The sequence below is a fragment of the Marmota flaviventris genome, chromosome 17 (assembly GCF_047511675.1).
Source record: "Marmota flaviventris isolate mMarFla1 chromosome 17, mMarFla1.hap1, whole genome shotgun sequence".
In the NCBI taxonomy this organism is placed as follows: domain Eukaryota; kingdom Metazoa; phylum Chordata; class Mammalia; order Rodentia; family Sciuridae; genus Marmota; species Marmota flaviventris.
Window position 1 is genome coordinate 73,034,975 of NC_092514.1, and position 19,311 is coordinate 73,054,285.

The window sequence follows — 19,311 nt, forward strand, 5'->3', positions numbered from 1 at the left end:
ATGTTTTCAGTGACTACCTAGAAACCTACAGACATGTAAGAGGGGACGGGAAAGTTCTAGAAGAGATTTTTGTGAACTACCTTTTTTTTCCCTTGGTGAAAAGAAGAGAAGAAAACATAAACCCACTGTGTGGGGTTCAGAATATCAGGTGGAAAAAACCTAGCCACCCTGTACTCCTTAGAAGCAAATATTCTTTGAGAGAACCATCACCCAGGGCGACTCTAGAGCCTGAGGCAGGTGAAGCTGCAAGCCCTAGGCTGGAATGCAGGAGGGGAGGGTGCCAGTCTCTGAAAGGGCCTCTCCTTAGGCTCTTGTGAGGTGGGACCTGTCCAGTCTGCAGCACACCCCTGACACACTGAAGCAATGGCCAGCACTAAAGCAGAAGCAACGAGGATGGCAGGTGTGGTACGACTGCTTCCAAGCCATGGCACACGTGTGCTCGGGAGGTGCCCCAGAGCAGAGGGGACGGCAGCTTGGCTCCTATGACAAGTTTTGTGACTTTCCCAGCACCCCCTCTTCTTCCTTGCCTTCACTCCTTTACTTCTAGCCTTGCTGGAAACCAACTCTTCCAAATGAAGACAAAATTGAAGCCTGGGTTACAGTGAAGCCATCACCACGGCAGCCTGGGAAGCACTCACCTAGGCTGAGCTGCTGAAGAAACTGGCCTTTCCTCAGCCACACACGTCACGTCACGTGTCTGCTGCCTCCTGAGGGCTCCCTCACAGTAACACCAGCTATTTTCTCCACTAAAGTGAAGCCAGGCAGGTGGCCAAACAGTCCTGCCTCCCAAGAAGGAGGCGCTGCTCCTGCTGTGCTACTTGAGGGCTGCTACGGCAGCTCCCGGGCTCAGCTGGAGAGCTGAGGAGGCAGGTAAGGGAGTGGCCAAGAAGCCACAGGGCCCATCCAGAACCGGGTGTGTCTTCTGCAGCATCCTCATCCTGACTCCAAGCAAGAGCTAGGAAGGTCACTGAGATCAATGATATCCTGCTTGCCTTGATATTACCCTCAGGAAGACAAATGTTTTCCTAACAGCCACAGAGCTGAGCACTGCTGCCAAGTTCCCCTTCCTTTATCCCTTAGGGAACACCCAGGAAAGAAACAGCATGTGGATGCATAGGACCAACCAGGTCTTTTACCATCTTCTTGCATTGGAGATCCATCCTCTTCCTCTATGACGTCATTTCCCTAAGACAGAAGGAAGTCCTCATAAGTCTACGAAGCAGTCAGAGGAATATAGCAATTGGCTAAAGTCAGAATTAGGCATCCGTATCTAACTCCCGGCCATGTCCACAGTGCACATTTCCCACCCTCATTTAACGTGCTGAAGAGGCCTGGGGAGCTAGATCAGCCTGTGGAATGTACACTCAGGTATATACTCAGGATGGTCCATTAGGAATACCCTTGTAAACAGCTTAGTTGGCACTCTTTAAGGTGAAAATAAAAGTTGTTAAATAAAAAAGCAAATCATGGAGGAATCAAAACTTTCAGACGCCTCTTAGACTCCCATATCCCATCCTGAAGCCCTTTGAAAGAATCTGGCTCTAGAACCGTGAAGCCTGGGACCTGCTGAAGTCAGGGCATGCCCCAGCTGCACTTCAATCCTGTCTGTCCCAGGATGGGCTCTTGGAGGGGGAACTGGGAGTGGGGCGGGTGGAAACCTCTCCACTCAGGCCTATATGTGCCTGTGTCAGATGCAGCCCAGCCTCTGTGCAAATGCTCACACATTTCCCAGGCCCAGGGTCTAGCATGGAAAGGTCCCTCTTGAGCTCACTCCACACTATCACACTGGTGCACCCTGCCAACTGACCAGAGTGTGTGCTGCTCTTACCTCTACCCACATTCTACTTCTTTTTCTTTTGTGGTACTGGAGATTGAACCCAGGGTGCTCTACTACTGAGTCACGTCCCCCGCCCTTTTTAGTTTTTACTTTTCAGATGGGGTCTTGCTAACTTTCCCAGGCTGACCTCAAACTTTTGATCCCCCTGCCTCAGTCTTCTGAGTACCTGTAAAGGCACTGCACTGGTACCAATATTCCACTCTGACTGATCTAGGTGTGCCACCCGGGAAGGCTCCTTCAGTGCCCCGTCTCCCCCCACCTCATCCCCAGCCAACAGCAGCAGTTCTGGCTGAGAGGAGAGGTGCCACTGTCTGCCCTCTGGATTACCTCTGCATCCTGCTCTCCTGCTGGGAGGCCAGCAAAATTGCTATCTGGAGACTCTGCTGCCATCCCCTGCAAAAGAGCAACAAAGCCCAAGGACACAGTATGGGTCTTCATGACAGCAAAACCAAGCCCAAGCCCTCCTTAGCACAAAAATGGCGGCAGACAGGAGTCTGGCCTAAGGGAATGCCACCCTGCCCTCAGTGCTGGGGGCTTGGCAGCTGGTTCTGGCACAGCCAAAGTAGTCTATTAAGCTACTTTGGACATATGTGCAGACGGCATCAAGGCAATTCAAGTGTCCCCCCCTTACCTCTCCTTCTTCTGAGGGGACCCTGCTGGCAGCCCGGGGGGAAGGAAGGGCTTCTCCCTCCTCTTCAGTGCCAGGAGCGATGTAGGAGCCAGACATGGAGGAGACTGTGTCGGTGCTGATCTGGGAGGACGCCATGGACATGACTGACTGGGCCAGGCTGCTACTGGCAGGGTCTTTGGAAACAGGAGTTGGAGGAGGGAGACGGAAGTCAAATTTACTAAGAAGCAGAACTCCCTCTCTCTGTGCTCAGGCATGGGGAACACAAGGGCTCCTTTGCCTTCCCCTGAAAGGTTCTCTCTCTCTCTCTCTCTCTCTCCCTCCCTCCCTCCTTCTCTCTCTCTCTCTCTCTCTCTCTCTCTCTCTCTCTCTCTCTCTCCATCATACTGGGGATTGAACCCAGACCCAGAGGCACTTAACTACTGAGCTACATCCCCAGCCCTTTTTATTTTGAAACAGGGTCTTGGCTAAGCTGCTTAGCGCACCACTAAATTGCTGAGGCTGACCTTGAACTTGAAGCCTCCTGCCCCAGCCTCCAAAAAGAGTCACTGGGATTACAGCTATGTGCCACAAAGCCCAGCTGCTCTTTTTAGAGCATCCTCATGGACCAGGATTTGCTTTCTCCCATCACAGTGAGAAGACCCTCCCATAGCTCACGGTAGGAACAAGAGCCCTTCTCTAGCTCAGGCCTCCACGAGCTGCTCCCACCCCCAAAGAAGTGCTGGGACAGCTGCGGACTAAGTGGGGGACACACGCAGCTGCTCCCTTATGTACCTTCGGGGGAGGAAATGGTGGAAGACAGTGGCGTCCCTGTGCAGGATGACTGGTCAACAGCCCCCGAAGATGACAGAGTGAGATTCTCACTTTCTGGAGTGACAGCACATTCCTGGGAATGGGGGACATAACAGGACATGGAGCAAGCACAAGTCAGGCACGTTGGAAGAAGGGGTCAAAAGCAGAAAGGGGACACTGGGAAGGACAAGGTCGATGCAGCACTGGGGCTTCTCTTCTGTCAACACTCCTCCTCAGTCAGGTCCTGGAGTGACTGTCTCCCAGGGGAGGTGCAACTTCCGTCAGCACCTTCTGCCTGAGGCCCAGCATCTGCTGGGGCCACACAAAGACTACAGCTCCAGTGACACAGGTCACCCAGCCAGCAGCTGTGACATGGGGACACCCCCAGTTTCCCCAGGATCATGAAGAGCTTTCTTTCAGATGGGAAAGAACACAAAGCCGGTAGGGGCCTCACTGCCAGAAAGACATCTCATAAATATCCCGTAAGTTCCTAAGTTCCGCCAATTAATCTGAAGCTGACGTCGCCTCTGTTCTCCACCATTTGTGGGCACACAGCCTCTCCTTCCCAGGCAAATGCAGATTCTCTGCCTGTTCCCCGTGCTCCATTTCCTCTTCTCCAGGTGGCCTTCTTTCATCTGGGCTCAGGCCTGGGCTACTGAGCTGCTTCCTGGCTCTGCGTCTCCTGGCTGATCCATGAACTCTCACTGTATTCCTGGCCTCTTCCAAGCCTCCATGAGAATGTTTTTCTTCCTTTTCTCTCATGTCTAAAAATGTTCAAGATTCAACCCAAATGACCTCTCTACTGTTGCTTCTGATCTCCTCCATTTAACAAACTTGTGTAGATCTCCACAATGACATTTTATGGTCCCTGTTTTGGGTGCTCTTCATTTTTACAGCAAAGGTACATCTCAGCAGCAAATGCTTCCTGGGCAGTGACAATGTGCCAGATATCATGCTGGTATTTGATACCTGTGCTGCCTCACCTGGATCTGAGCTCCTGCAGACAAGGGCACCTTATTGTCTTTGAAGTCCCCCATACACTGAGCTCAGTACCCTCAACAGTGTTGGCTAATAAACTGTGAAGTGAACTCTTAGCAGGGACTTTGGGACACACAGGGTAGAAAGTTCCAGTCTTCTGCCACTTCTGGTCAATCTTCCAGTGCTTTGAGAGCCTAGGACCCTCTTCTGAGGCCTCTGGGCATCTTGATCTCCCCTGCTTTTGTCCCTGCTCCTGGACCACTGTTTAAAGGGAAACCTCATTTCCAGTCTCCACACCCCGTTCCTCATCCAGCATTCTGGTCTCCATCACCACCGGCACATGTACTTCTCTTACTCAGCCATCTGTGCCCATCCCTACTCCAACTCTGAAAGGACCCAGTGTCATGAGGACAGGGGCTTTTGGGGCTTCCCCACTGCTGCTATATCTTCAGCACACACTGGGGAGTACACAGGCTTGACACGTTGTGAATTCGTGAATTTCAGGGAACCTTTGCAGCTGCTGATTCCTTCAAGGGTGGTGACGGTATCTGATGAATAATGAAGGCCGGGACCGAGGAGCCAGGGACTATAGGCAGGAGGACAGGGATTGGTGGCCATAACTCAGGGAAAGAAATTACCTCTCCAGGGTGCTGGGCTGATGGTCTCTGAGACATCTGAGTCTCTGACTCGCTGCAAGAGTGCTCATCGTCTTCTTCATGCAGCACGGAAGAATTCTGAGAAATGGACCTGTAAAAGTGCAGAAGACAAGCAGCGGACTCTAATATCCACTCAGAGACCAGGGAGCTGCCTACACTCCTCCTACCAGACTCCTCAGGAAGAGGACCACCAGGAGCACCTTGCTGCTCTGCCATCTGGAGCAACAAGGGGTGGGAGGAGCCCCCGGGGGAGATGGAAACCTCTTCTGCCTTTGGCTTCCTCAGGGACTTGCTGTTTGAATTTGAGGAAGACCACTGAAGTCGCCAGGGTCTCAATACTTTCATTTGTAAAAACACCGTCCTTACTCAGCTGCAGAGACATGTTGTGATTGTACCCCACTGAGTTCAAATGCTTAAGTGACACTGTCAGGAGGTTCCCTCAGTCTTCAGACTGACCCGTGCTCCCCTGGAGCCTCAGAGACCCTGTCCAATGTACATCCTCTTCCCTGACCCCAGGCCCTCCCTGCCAAAAAAACCACATGACAAGTGTGTCTAATGGGAATTGTCCCAAGGACTCACACACGTTTTATTTCCATCTCTTAGGGATGGCGTAACTTCCCCCAAAGCCTCCCCTCAGGTCTTCCATGACACTGGCAACTCTGGGAAGAGCAGGAGGGCTGACTATGCCCTGGAGCCCATGAAACGACCAGCGCGAGGAGGGAATGGGTGGACCCATCTCATAGAGGACCAGGGCAACACTGGGGATCTACTCACTTGGAGAGACTCCTTTTGAGCTTGAGTCCTTGGCCGCTGCAATCAGATAAGCGGTCCAGTGGGGAGAGTGTCCTGACGGGGGGAAGGTGGCCATCACTACCATAAGAAGGCAGCATTCCTGAGAGGTGGCCATCTCCAAGTACATGAAGTGGGGGTACTGCTGGAGATGGGGTGAGGGGCCCATTGAGGGCCTCCAGAAGAGACACCACTTCGTAACCTGGTGGAATATTCTCTGAGGACTAGGAGAATGAGAAACAGGAGGAAAAAGGAATTAATGACTTTTTGTTTTATGGAATTATTATGTTTCCTAATTGATGCTAAAAAAAAAAAAAAAAAACATCTTCTTTACATATGGTTTGGTGGGTCTGGTAAGAAAAATTCTTATGCCTGTTTACATAGAAAAGACAGAAAGTCAAAGAACCGCAGGCTCCTAGCCTGCTCAGGGGTGAATTTTTTCTTAGTAATTTCTATTTTTTTCAGGGACAGAAATAAGTACTCAGTAGAGGAAATTTGGAACATATATGAAAGCAAGAAAAAAAATCACTACTAATCAATTACCCAATCAATTACCCAAGGTAACTTTTGTTAGCATTCTAGTATATATTCTCCCATTTACATAGTTATGATCAATCTGTAAGTGACAATTTTATATTCTGCTTATTTACAGAACATAGATATTTCTCTGTGGTTTTGAAACTTCTTCAGCTACATTCCCTTGTTTCCTCCTATAAGTGCTGGGTATTTAAATATGCTTAAGGCATCCTAGAGAAAACAAGGTTCTAACAAACATTCTTGTATATGAATCTTTTTCAGTGCTGGGGATGTGACTCAGTGACAGGGCATTTGCCTGGCTTGTACAAGACCCTGGGTTTGATCTCCAGCACTATAAAACAAAACAAAACAAAACAAAACATCTTTTTCAGATTATTTTCTTGGTATGAAACTCTTAGACCTTAGATTACTAAGTATAAATGTTTTAAAATCTTTTAATATATATTGCTGCTTTGTTTTGTTTTCTTCTAATTATACTCCTATAGACAGTACAAAAACCTATTTTATTGATTCTTTGCCAGCACATAGAGTATCTTTTATTTATTTATTTTTTAGTTTTAGGTGGACACAATGTCTTTTTTTTTTAAATTTGTTTTAATTAGTTACACATGACAGTACAATGATCTTGACATATCATACGTTTGAGTCAGATGGGATATAATTTCTCATTTTTCTGAGTGTACAGGTTGCAGAATCACATTGGTCATGCAGTCACGTATATACCCACAGCAATAATAAAGTCTATTTCATTCTGCTGTCCTTCCCTTCCCCCCTTCCCCTTCCCTCCCCTCCCATCACTTCTATCTACCCAATCTAATGTGACCCACTTCTTTTTTTTTCCCCCCTCACATCGTCATACCTGTATTCTGTATAAGGATGAGGGTCTCCTTCCACCTTCCGTACAATTCCCCTTCTCCCTCCCTTTCCCTCCCACCTCTCTTCCCTATCTAGAGGTAATCTTCTTCTCATGCTCTTCCTCCCTACTCCATTTTGGGTCACCCTCCCTTATATCAGAGAAGACATTCGGCATTTGTTTTTTTGGGATTGGCTAACTTCACTTAGCATAATCTGTTCTAATGCCATCCATTTCCCTGCAAATGCCATGATCTTGTTATTTTTTAGTGCTGAGTAATATTCCATTGTGTATAAAAAATGCCACAATTTTTTTATCCATTCATTTATTGAAGGGCATCTGGGTTGGCTCCACAGTCTAGCTATTATGAATTGTGCTGCTATAAACATTGATGTGGGCTGTGGACACATTATTTTACATTTATGTAGTGCTGAGGATCGAACCCAGTGCCTTGTGCATGCTAGGCGATCACTCTACCAATGAGCCACAACCCTAGCCCCACACAGAGTATCTTTAAAAAGGAAAGTTTTGGAGTTCTAAAGGTGAGAAATGGTATACTATTTTAACTTACATAGTATTGATTTTAAATGTGGCTCAATTTTTTTCTTGTGAGGCTAGGGGTCACACTCAGAGCCTCATACATGCAAGACAAGTGCTCATCCACTGAGCTATATCCCAGTCCTTTATATTTTTAATTTTTTTGTGGTACTGGGGATTTAATCCAGATGCTTTACCACCAAGCTATATTCCCAGTACTTTTTAGTTTTTATTTTGAGGTAGGGTCTCACAAAATTGCCTAAGCTGGCCTAGAACTTACAATCCTCCTACCTCAGCCTCCAGAGCTGCTGGGATCACAGGTGTGTGACACCGCACCTAGTTTGAACTTTTAAAAGGTTATTGTTAACCAGCTTTATTACCTCTCTTAAGAATTTTTTGTTTAGCTGGGCATGGTGGCACATACCTTTAATCCCATGACTCAGGAGGCTAAGTAAGGCAGGAGGATTGCAAGTTGAGGACAGCCTCAGCAACTTAGCCTCTATGCTTGACTAGGGTTTTTTTTTTTTTTTTTCCTTTAAATAATTTGTTCTTTGATTTTTAATTCTGGTCAATTTTTACAAACTTAAGTTTTAAATGTTTTATGTGGACAAAGCTATGGATTCTTTTTTTGTAGTTTTCTACTGCTTGCAAACTCAGAGTCCTCTCCATCTCAAGTCAACTAAATAATCATCTACAATTCATTCTATGTTTTGTTCAGTTTGCTTTTAACATAGTTAACTAATTGCTCCATCTTGAATTTGTTATTTGGTAAGAATTAAAGCACTAAACTGATTTTTTCTCCCTAAGTAGCTAACTAATTATCCCAGGACCATTCACTGAATAATGAATCTCTCCGATAACTGGGTTAATCTAAAGAGAGTCCTATCTGCTGTTCATAATTGCAAAATTGGAAGTTTACCCTAATGCTATCAATTACATATGACACTGAGGTCAATTACTTTGTCTACTTGGCTCCTAAATCACTGAAGCCATAAAATGGGATAAAGAAAAAGTTACTTCTTCAAGGATTCAAATAAGATAGTAAGGTGCATTCAAATTCAGAACAATCACCCCCTTGTTTCTGCTCAGGGGAGTTCCAGAGTGGACCCCCCTGGAGCACTCTGCAAGCAGATGGCACTAGGAATGTAAATAAAACTGGACACCACGTTCCCAAGGAGGAAAGGGAGATTTTAGTGACCAGTATTCAACTTTTTGTCACCTTAACGCTGGTTGGCTAGTTCAGCCTGACACGACCTCAGCCAGCCCACTAAATTCTCTGGCATCCCCAGGCTTAACGCCTTGCTACAATGCCATGTAGAGGAGGGTGAAATGTTAAAAAAAAAAAAAAAAAAAAAGACTCTAGAGAACTCTGGCTTCAGAGCGGCCGTGGCTCTGAGCCCACTTACTGAATGCTCTTCAGAGTCAGATGTCTGGGAAGAGATGATGGGGTTAAAGCTGGTGGGGGACAAGGGGCCCAATTTTTTCCTCATGGCTCGAATCTGAAGCAGTGCCCGGAAGGCTGTGGAGAAGGAAGCAGGCAATCAGGACATCCTGCTGCAGGATCAGGATGAGCCAGGGCCAGGCAGAAACCACACCGCGCCCAGGTCTGCCAACCCAGTAGCAGCATGTGCTCTGCTGCTCTGTGACCGACCTCCCAGCCCAGCCCTCTCACACTCCCCTGCTGGGGCTTACGGAGCCGGCAGATGGGGCAGTTGTTGGCTTGGTAGCGCAGGGTGTCTGCACAGGTGTTACAGAGGCAGAGGTGGCGGCAGGGCAGGATCAAGGTGTCCCGGACATCCGAGAGACACACCACACACTCAGCACTGTTGTCGCTCACTTCGTCCTCAGCCACCTGCGGGGGAGACAGAAATTCAGCCACAAGGCCACTGACAAGGCAGGCCGGGGGCTGAAGAGCTGAGGCAAGCATGAGGACGAGGTCCACGCTGACCCTGGACTTCACAAGCTGAGTCCTGCTGCTTTTGGGGGGGCTGGTTATCTGAAGCGGAGAGACCAGGACTTACCACCTAGCTCAAGCCCTGAGGCCAGCTTTGGCCCTGTGACGCCTGAACTGAAGGGACCTAGGTGAAAGGCAATAAAGACCCTCATGGAAAACGTTCAAGGGCCGCAGAGCACCGGGACAAATCCAGACCAGCCTCTTCCTCTCGCTTCTGAAGTGACAGAAGCATAATGATCTGAAATGAGGAAGAGGAAATCCTCTTCCAGGGCCTGACTGACTCCATGGTGTGGCTCACTGAATTCCTCCATCTTGGCTGCATCTGAGAGCTGTGGCCCTGCCTCCCAGAAGGGGACGTTCAGAGTTTTGGACACAACTTATCTTAGAATCTTTTTTTTTAAATGAAAGTGTTTATAACATAACATTTATTTTTTATCTATTCATCTTTTTTAGTTGTAGATGAATATAATACCTTCATTTTGTTTGTTTATTTTTATGTGGTTTGGGGAGCGGACCCAGTGCCTCAAGCATGCTAGGCAAGCGCTCCACCACTGCGCCACAACCCTGGCCCCATAACATTTATTTACTTTTTATTTTTAATTTTTTTTTTAATTTTTTATTGTTGGTTGTTCAAAACATTACAAATTTCTTGATATATCATATTTCACACTTTGATTCAAGTGGGTTATGAACTCCCATTTTTACCCCATATACAGATTGCAGAATCACATCAGTTACACATCCATTGATTTACATATTGCCATACTAGTGTCTGTTGTGTTCTGCTGCCTTTCCTATCCTCTACTATCCCCCCTCCCCTCCCCTCCCCTCCCCTCTTCTCTCTCTACCCCCTCTACTGTCATTCATTTCTCAAAAAATATGGAACGCTTCATGAATTTGCGTGTCATCCTTGCGCAGGGGCCATGCTAATCTTCTCTGTATCGTTCCAATTTTAGTATATGTGCTGCCGAAGCGAGCACTTATTTACTTTTTAAAAATATTTTTTAGTTGTAGATGGACATAATACTTTAATTTATTTATTTATTTTTATGTGGTGCTGAGCATGGAATCCAGTGCCTCACACGTGCCAGGCAAGCGCTCTCTCACTGAGCGGCCCTTACCTTAGAATCTTGTGTGTTGTACTTGTTTTCAATTCCATAGATCTCCTGAAGAAGGTAGCTGACCCCATCTACCTGAACAGCAAACAGAGATGTTCAAGGACAGGCCGACCCCACTGGGAGACAGCGTAGGAGCCCCCACCCCACACCCCAGGAACCCAGGACTACCGCTTCACAATGAAGGAACTCGCAGGCCTGGACAAATAAAAGATGTATTTATTTACTTCTGTTTTCTCTTTGAGAGGGGAAAGAAAATTGAGTGTTTAATTCACCCACCATTATATACAACAGGGAACATAAAATTTCACCATTACTAAAATAATATTTGTACGTGGCTCACTATTGTGGGCAGTCAAGAAAGGATATGCCTCAAAATATAAGCACTAGCTATGTAAGTAAGGAAAGTGAGTTCAGACATACAAATAAAGGAACAGAAGAGAGAAAGAAAGAAGAAATAGGCAAGGAAAAAGAGGGAGACAGAAAAATGCACATGAAAGGGAGGTGTAGACTTGAAGGAGGGGCTGGGCACACCCCTCCAGCCAGAGCCACCCCTTTCCTACCCTGCAGCAAGATCATCGCCTTGGTCCTGTTTCTTTTCTTCCTTCTTTTTCTTCTTTTTGGTAGTAGGGATTGAACCCAGGGCCTCATGCATGTTACACCATGTCAGACACTTGTGGGAGTGCTCTACCCTGAGCTACCCCAGTCCTTGTAGTGCTCTACCCTGAGCTACCCCAGTCCTTGGTCCTGCTTCTTTTCTTTCTTTGTTTAGAAAAAGGAATAGGAATGGGCCATGTGTGGTGGCCACGCCTATAATCTCAGTGGTCTGGGAGGCTGAAGCAGGAGGATCGCAAGTTCAAAGCCAACCTCAGCAACTTAGTGAGGCCCTGTCTCAAAAAAAAAAAAAAAAAAGGGCTGGGCATGTGGCTCAGTGGTTGAGCACCCCTGGGTTCAATCCCCTACCAAAAAAAAAAAAAAGAAAGAAAGGAGTAGGATTTATCCAAATGTGAAGAATCAAAACACAACTCTTCAGAGACAAGAGGGCACCCTATACCAGGTTACCTGTCCTGTTTTAATTTCTTTTTTTGTATGGCAAAGTTTTTACTTTTAAATGATTAGTACACCAAATAATAACATGTAACAAGTTCTTGAGTCCTATCATCTAATAATTTTGATTAAAATAAACTAATAGCAGCCCAGAGAAGTCTGTTAGTATTCACTGCTCTAACCCTTAGTCAAAATGGACAACTTTAAGGCTGGATGCTGCTTTAGACAAGTTACAAATAACTATTTATGACTTTTTCATAGATAAAGCCTTTGCCTGTCCTGTTTCTTAGAACCCTGCCTGCCAACACTCAATCCTGCTTCCTCTAGCCGGGGCTACGTCAGTGCCTTGGGTGGTCCTTCCTTTAGTCCTTTAGGCGCCCACTCCTCTCTCCTGCCTCCCTTCACCTCTGCGCCCAGCACACAGATGAGGAACCCGTCTCTGACTTCACATCTCACGCTTCAGCTGCACGGGCTGTTGCTAACGCAAATCTAACAACAGGAAGATAGATAAAACATCTTCCTTTAGCTACTCTAGCCTTTTCATCAAACCCAGGCCTCCTAGAGAAACTGGCCTTCCCATGAAGCAACTCACCACGCTGGGGCTGCCCAGGTGCTGCCTCGGGCTCAGGATCTGTGACTCCTCTGCCTCTAAAACTTGTTTTAACCCTGTGGTGATCATACTGAAGAGAACACAATCAACCAGTTTACACTAAGGTACTACTGGGTACTATTGACCTCATTAAAAGAGGGGCGAGTATCTAATCCAAAAGCATGAGTACTTGAGAATTTCAGATATCTATCAGCTATCTGCAGAGCAGCCTTTCTATATACCTCAACCAAGGCCAGCCCTGACTTCCACCCGCCACTCGTCCTTGCCAATGCCTTTGGCACCTGCCTCCCTTCCCTCGATGACACCTCCTACTACCTCTGCATGTGGTGGGGCGTAGGCCTCTTGGCAAACTGAATTTTAGAATAGGAATGGTGGGATGAATTCAGCCAAGGGCTCCGGTTGGCTCTGAATTGGACCCTAATACATTATCCTTTTCTTGAAATGTTTCTTACTCTGGCATTTTAAATACAAAGAGTTGTCCCTAAACCTGATGTCAGGAGACAAATCTTGTCCTTTCACTGCTTAAATCCTTTGCTCTTTGCTCAGATAACTGCTGCCTAAACACTAACAAATCTGGAACACTATAGATACCAAAAACCAGTATTCCTTCCAGGACACCCAAGTGGTTTCTAACAATAAAAAGAACTCCCTCTTTCCTCCCCTCCTTCTTTAAATCAAAGAAAGGGAAGAGGGAAAGAAAAATGCTAAAACCAGAAAAGAAGCCAGGTGCAGTGGCGCACGCCTATAATCCCAGTGGCTCAAGAGTCTGAGGCAGGAGGATGGCGTTCAAAGCCAGCCTCAGCAAAAGCAAGGTGCTAAGCAACTCAGTGAGGCCCTGCCTCTAAATAAAATACAAAATAGGGCTGGGGATGTGGCTCAGTGGTCAGTGCCCCAAGTTCAATCCCTGGTTTCTCCTCACCAAAAAAAAAAAAAAAACAGAAAAGAGAAAAAGAGGGAGGAGGTAGGTGGGGGGAGGGGGGCGCAAACAGGAGCAGCCCCTGGCCTCAGGTACTTACCACTTGTTTCTGTTTGAGGGGTTTGACGCAGAAAGTCCCATCTGTGTGCTGGAATGAAAACATAACAGTTAAGGCAGGACATCAGGGAGGGCACCAAGTACTCCATATTCTGTCAGCTTTCTCAATCATACACACTCTTGGGCACTCACAGAGTGGAATTACAAAGTCTGAACAGTAGGGCCTTCCAATGAGCCAGTCTATTTCACGTTAGGAAGAGGAGACTGAGGGCTCAGGAGTCTAAGGTCATGAGCAAGGTGGTGGCAGAGCTGGAACCCTGAGCACAGCTCCCAGTGTGATGCTCTTTCAATGCCACCCATCTCCCAAGCTGGACCACTGTGCAGAGCCCAGGCAGCCAGCCAACCATGGTGTCCTTGCACAAAAGAAAGGGCTAAAGAAATGATAAAGTTACTCACCTTTTCAAAAGTACCCAGTAGGACATGGCAATGGCCAAAGTACTCTGAAAGAAACAAAGGCACACGTATGAAGCAGACGGCCAAATAACACATACTGATGCCCTCCCTTCCCAATTCCCACAAGGTGGCAAATAAATCATGCTGGGCTGACACCAGGAGGGGCACCCTGTACAGCCCAACAGTCTTCACCTCAGCCCAAGAAGCTGGGAACCATGGATATAAGAAAGACACTGCCTGACCAAGGCCCATAGAGCAGGTGTACTGGTCTGGGATCAAGGCTTCTGCCAGGATTGTGCCACAGAGGACAGTACACACAGCAAGAGAAGACAGAAATCACCCGTACCATCTCCTTCATCAACCACAGCATGTACCACCAAAGGGTAGACCTCTCGGTCCAGGTCAAAGCCAAGCTGCAGGGAAGACAAGAGGAAAAGAGGGGACTAAGCACATGGAGATGGCACAGCAGCCATCTGAAAAGGCAGGCAGTCAGGATGCATGGACCTTGTCCGCTCCTCACTGATCAACCTTGTGTGACCCAAATCTGCTTAACAGAACCACCAATTTCTCTTTAAAAATTTCGTGGAATCAAAGCTCCCTAACCTGCAACTTCTTTTCTCTGAGCATGAATCTCTCAAAGTATCTGATGTTCACAGGCTGCTTTGAAAGAGAAGAATTAACAAGGGTGAGATGAAGGGATCACAAGGCGAGCTTGGCCCTCAGGCAACTGGGGAGACGCTCTGCTGCCCACCTGGGTCTGGCGCCCCTGGGCCCTTCATATCTACCTGGGGAGACCCCAGCAGAGACAGCTCACCTCCTCTTCGGCCCACTCGGAGGGGTCCACGGTATGGGAAGGCAGGCAGAACTGCTGGCACACCCCTCGCTTGTAGTACACAGTCTCAGACTGCAGGCAGTCCTCTTTAGGAATGTAGCTAAGAACAAGGCGGGAAGCAGAGCAAACTCAGGATCTAGACCAGGTGACCTAACAAGTTCCTGTCTCTTGCCTGTTCTCTATTTTCATCAGGCTCTAGCTCAGGAGAAGAAGTTCCCTTTCTATCTATTTCTGTCACCAGATAAGAGCCTGGCAATGTCATTAAACTTATCTACTCAACCCACACATGCTCAAAAAAGTAGCTAAATAGAGTTTTTTAAAAATATTTTTTAGTTGTCGATGGACCTATGTTTTATTTATTTGTATGTGGTGCTGAGAATTGAACCCAGTGCCTCACACATGCTAAGGCAAGTGTGCTACCACCAAGCCACAACCCCAGCCCCCCAAATAGATTTTTCAAGAAGATTTTGAGGACTGAGGAGCTATGCTGCCATCTTCCAAAGGTGAAAGAATAAGGCCTGATAAAAGAAAATCTGAATTCAGGAACCAGATCTTGCTTGGTGTAGACAGAGATAAGCACAGGAGACAGGGACCTACCTGTCTGGGAGGGAAGCGGCCCACCTAGCCTCTTGTTCTTACCTGGCAATGCCATTCTGGAATTCCTCCGTGGCCTGGTAGTAGATGGTGATGGCCACACGGGCATCGGCATCGAAGGTGAACTCCACGTTGTAGTGGACTCTGGCTCTGCTGGCCTCTTCCCCAGGGCTCTTCACTTCCTCGGCACACCTAGGACACACCAAGACTCAGCATTTGAGCACTTCTTTTTTTTTGGTATTAGGGATTTAACCAAGGGCCTAGCACATGCTCAGGTTTGGCAAAAGTTCTACCACTCAGCTACATCCCCAGCCCTTTTTGTTTGTTTTGTTTTTTGGCACTGAGGTCTGAACCTGGAGGTGCTTAGCCACTGAGTCCTTTTTATTTATTTTTTATTTTTTTTTAGAGAGAGAGAGAGGGAGGGAGGGAGAGAGGGAGAGAGGGAGAGAATTTTAATATTTATTTTTTAGTTTTTGGCGGACACAACATCTTTGTTTGTATGTGGTGCTGAGGATCGAACCCGGGCTGCATGCATGCCAGGCGAGCGCGCTACCACTTGAGCCACATCCCCAGCCCCGCCTTTTATTTTTTAATTTGAGATAGGGTCTTGCTAAATTGCTGGGGCTGGTCTCAAACTTGGAATCCTCCTGTCTCATCCTCCTGAGTTGCTGGGATTACAAGTGTGCATCACTGCACCCAGCTGACCTTCTTTTTAAAAAATTTAGTCATATATTGTTGACTTCTCTCCACGGCCCTTAACATATATCTAAATCTTCATTTTGAATGATCACAGAACATTTCATTACCATCATTTGTGTGGGCACTGAGGTTATTTCATAGTGCTACAATTAATGTTCATATGCACTACCAGACTCTTAAAAGTTTTTTTAATTTTTTTTTAGTTGTAGTTGAACACAATACCTTTATTTTATTTGTTTATGTGGTGCTGAGGATCGAACCCAGGGCCTCACACATGTGAGGCAAGTGCTTTCCTCCTGAGCCACAACTCCAGTCCCGAGTTTTTGTTTTGATTATGATTATTAATTACATTAAGTAGCTTCCACAATGCTTGTTAAAAACCAGTAGGCTTTACTCTTCCTCTTCCTCCTCTTCAGAGGAAACCTCGTCTGGCTGACCACTTTGGCATTAAGCCACATTCCTAAATAATGTGCTCAGAGGACTACTTCTTGATTTTTCAGTTTTAGGCACTACCTACTGATTTCCTACTGTAGAAATGACAAATTTATGCCTCTTTCCTCACTCTCTGCCCAATACACTAGCTCTGTCGCTTCCATGGTACAGTCATATTCTGATTTTATTAGCACAGTACCTGACTGTGTTGCCATGATTATAAAAACATTCACAGTCTGGTCACAGAGGAACCTATGGGCTGCTTTCCTTACCTTTTTCTTGGAAATAGTGCTCATCTTACCTTTTCAGTTGCTTGGTTTTCTATGTACTTAGCCCAAATTCCAACCTGAACCCTCTTCTAGCAGTCTAACTCCTGGAGATGTTCAAAGGTAGCAGGTGTTCCATTCAGCTCATCTTTTTGAGGTCCCTTCAGAGCCCTCTGTCCAGAACTGGACCTGGGGCCCTCTGTACCTGGCACACTACGGTCGTCCTGGATTCTCCTGCCACTCCCCTGAGGCTCCCTTTGCCTGTCCTGTAGAAGCTCATGTTTCTGGCATCTCTTGTCTTCCTCTTTTGGGGTCACCCTTTCATTTTGCTGGTGCACACTGTCCCTAGATTTCCTAGAACAGGGTGTTGGAGAGACAGGCTTTCTGAGAGCTCCCATTGTAAATTTGGCTGAGCAAAGAATTTAGGTTATAAATACTTTCAGAAAGACACCGAAAGCCTTGCTGCTAAGTCTTTTAGCTCCCAGTGTGGCTGACCCTCCTCTTTGATGACTTACAGAAGCTCCTCTTTGCCATCTATGTGCTGACAATTGCTGGCCCTTTCCATTAGGACGCATGTGCCCTCTGGTTCTAGAAAATGTTATTAAATTACCTATGTCGCTGATGATTTCCTTCCCTCTCTGGTCTGTTCTCTTTAGAACCACTAGGTGAACATGAGACCTCCTACACTTGTAATCTATTCCTTGAATCTTTCCTCTTCTATTTCTCTTGCTGCCTTTTTGCTCCACTTCATAGACCATTTCAACTTTTTTTTTTTTATATTTTATTTACATTTTAGTTTTCGGCAGACACAACATCTTTGTTTGTATGTGGTGCTGAGGATCGAACCTGGGCCGCACGCATGCCAGGGGAGCGCGCTACCGCTTCAGCCACATCCCCAGCTCCTATACCATTTCAACTTTTATCCCTAATACTCTCTTGAATTTTTCATTTCTGCTACTGTTTAGTTTTTTTTTTAAATATTTATTTATTTTTTAGTTTTCGGTGGACACAAATCTTTATTTGTATGTGGTGCTGAGGATCGAACCCAGCACCTCGCGCATGCCAGGCAAGCGCGCTACCGCTCGAGCCACATCCCCAGCCCACTGTTTAGTTTTTTTTTTTTTTTTTTTTTAATATTTATTTATTTATTTTAGTTTTTGGCGGACACAACATCTTTGTTTGTATGTGGTGCTGAGGATCGAACCCGGGCCGCACGCATGCCAGGCGAGCGTGCTACCGCTTGAGCCACATCCCCAGCCCACTGTTTAGTTTTTAATAGCCCTTTTGTATTTCCTAAGCACTTCGTGTCATTGTGTCCATGAAATAAGCAGCAATATTTTCTCTTCTGTCTCTGAGGCTGATATGCTTATGAGGGCTGATCCAGGTCTGCAGAAAAACCTCCAACTCATCTCTTAGGCTTCCCATCCAGGTGGGTCCAATTCCCAGAGGTCAGTTTTCCTCTCTCCTGACAGGCTTGGCTGCTGGTGTTCTGGGGACTGAGGGAAGGCAGATTGGAGGGCTCCATATCCAGATGGATAAATTCACTTACCCCCTACACCATCTGAGTCCAGAGATTCTCTGCTTAAGTTGAGCTCTTCAGCGAGAAATCTCTGCCAGACTCCACCAGGGTGTGGGCAGGACAGCTCTGGCTGTGTTGTGCAAGGAAAGGCACCTCACTACCTCTCAGACAGGCCTTCCCCTAGTCCTCTTCATTCTAGCTTTCCCCCTTGACTTCCAGAGGCACCTGGTCCTGCCAAGCCCTGAGCCTTTTGGGGACCACAGAGTTAAAGGGTGAATCTCAGCTTTTCCCTCTGTTGGCTCATGATTTTCTTTCCCGGGTCTGATGAGTTACTTGGCATTCACCATATGATTCCATTCTAAAGTTTTGTCCATGTTCCTTTCCCATCCTCCCAATTCTGTGACTCATGCTCTTTACAAACACTTTTATTATCATACGTTAGGGTTTAGAAAGCAAGCAAAAGTTGTCGCTAAGTCCTCATCTTTCCCTGGAAATGGGAAGAAATAGAATTTTCTCTATTCTAATAATCTCAGAAAAACAAGAGCTGAGAATGTAGCTCCATGGAAGAAAGCCCACCTAGCAGGACTGCAACAAACAAACAAACAAACATGGGTAGGGGACAAAACAAAAGTCCCCAAATCACCCCAAAATGGAACACCAAGTGTTTCCCCTTGTGTTATCTCATCTAGTTTTGACAGCTGTCATGAAAGGTGAGGTTGAAAAAGTGACCTCTTTTACTGATAAAAAACCTGAAGCTCAGAAACTCATTTCAGTGGATGTTGGTGGAGCTGGGAAGCCCAGCAGAAATCTGCTGCCAGGGCCAATTCTTACAGCACATCGCAGCCTCTTCACTTTGTTCTGCAGCTGCAGCCAGGACCTCATGATGGCTCAGGCTCTTAAACCTACCTCCATCAAATGTGTGAACAAGCCACGTGTGATGAGGACAGAGTGGTTGGAGTGGCTGGAGGCTGCAGCCTCTCAAGGCACAGCCCCAGCTCAGGCTGCTGGAAGCTCTTGTGTTGTCGGGCTATTCTGCAGCCAAGTGCCTCCTGGGCTCCCTCCTCCCCAGAGTTGACCCCAGAGGCAGAGAGAAGCACAGCTGCAAGTGGTGCACGCCTGCAACTCCAGCAACTCCAGAGGTCTAGTCTGGGGGACTGCAAGGCAGAGGCCAGCCTAGGCAACACAGAGACCCCGTCTCAGAATAAAACCA

At 46.8% G+C, this 19,311-nt stretch overlaps 1 protein-coding gene and 1 non-coding gene across 5 annotated transcripts in view; both read right to left on the reverse strand.

The window, feature by feature from the left end:
• Rnf157 (ring finger protein 157) overlaps positions 1-19,311 on the reverse strand; it is a 69,459-nt gene that overhangs the window by 8,999 nt on the left and 41,149 nt on the right. For 2 of the 4 annotated variants that reach the window (XM_027955648.2, XM_071603575.1), the window contains exons 4-17: positions 15,231-15,377; positions 14,574-14,691; positions 14,106-14,172; positions 13,763-13,806; positions 13,350-13,397; positions 10,683-10,754; positions 9,300-9,459; positions 9,014-9,126; positions 5,666-5,904; positions 4,874-4,982; positions 3,240-3,351; positions 2,469-2,641; positions 2,165-2,230; positions 1,137-1,185 (exon numbers count right to left, since the gene is read on the reverse strand). In XM_027955648.2, coding sequence (XP_027811449.2) covers positions 1,137-1,185; positions 2,165-2,230; positions 2,469-2,641; positions 3,240-3,351; positions 4,874-4,982; positions 5,666-5,904; positions 9,014-9,126; positions 9,300-9,459; positions 10,683-10,754; positions 13,350-13,397; positions 13,763-13,806; positions 14,106-14,172; positions 14,574-14,691; positions 15,231-15,377 — 1,517 coding nt within the window. Of the gene's footprint in view, positions 1-1,124; positions 1,186-2,164; positions 2,231-2,468; positions 2,642-3,239; positions 3,352-4,873; positions 4,983-5,665; positions 5,905-9,013; positions 9,127-9,299; positions 9,460-10,682; positions 10,755-13,349; positions 13,398-13,762; positions 13,807-14,105; positions 14,173-14,573; positions 14,692-15,230; positions 15,378-19,311 lie in introns of all 4 variants that reach the window. The other 2 variants (XM_027955647.2, XM_027955649.2) reach the window with 1 other exon arrangement.
• LOC114108154 (U6 spliceosomal RNA) lies at positions 10,435-10,541 on the reverse strand. Its single transcript, XR_003585430.2, has one exon. It is a non-coding gene; the product is annotated as a U6 spliceosomal RNA (small nuclear RNA).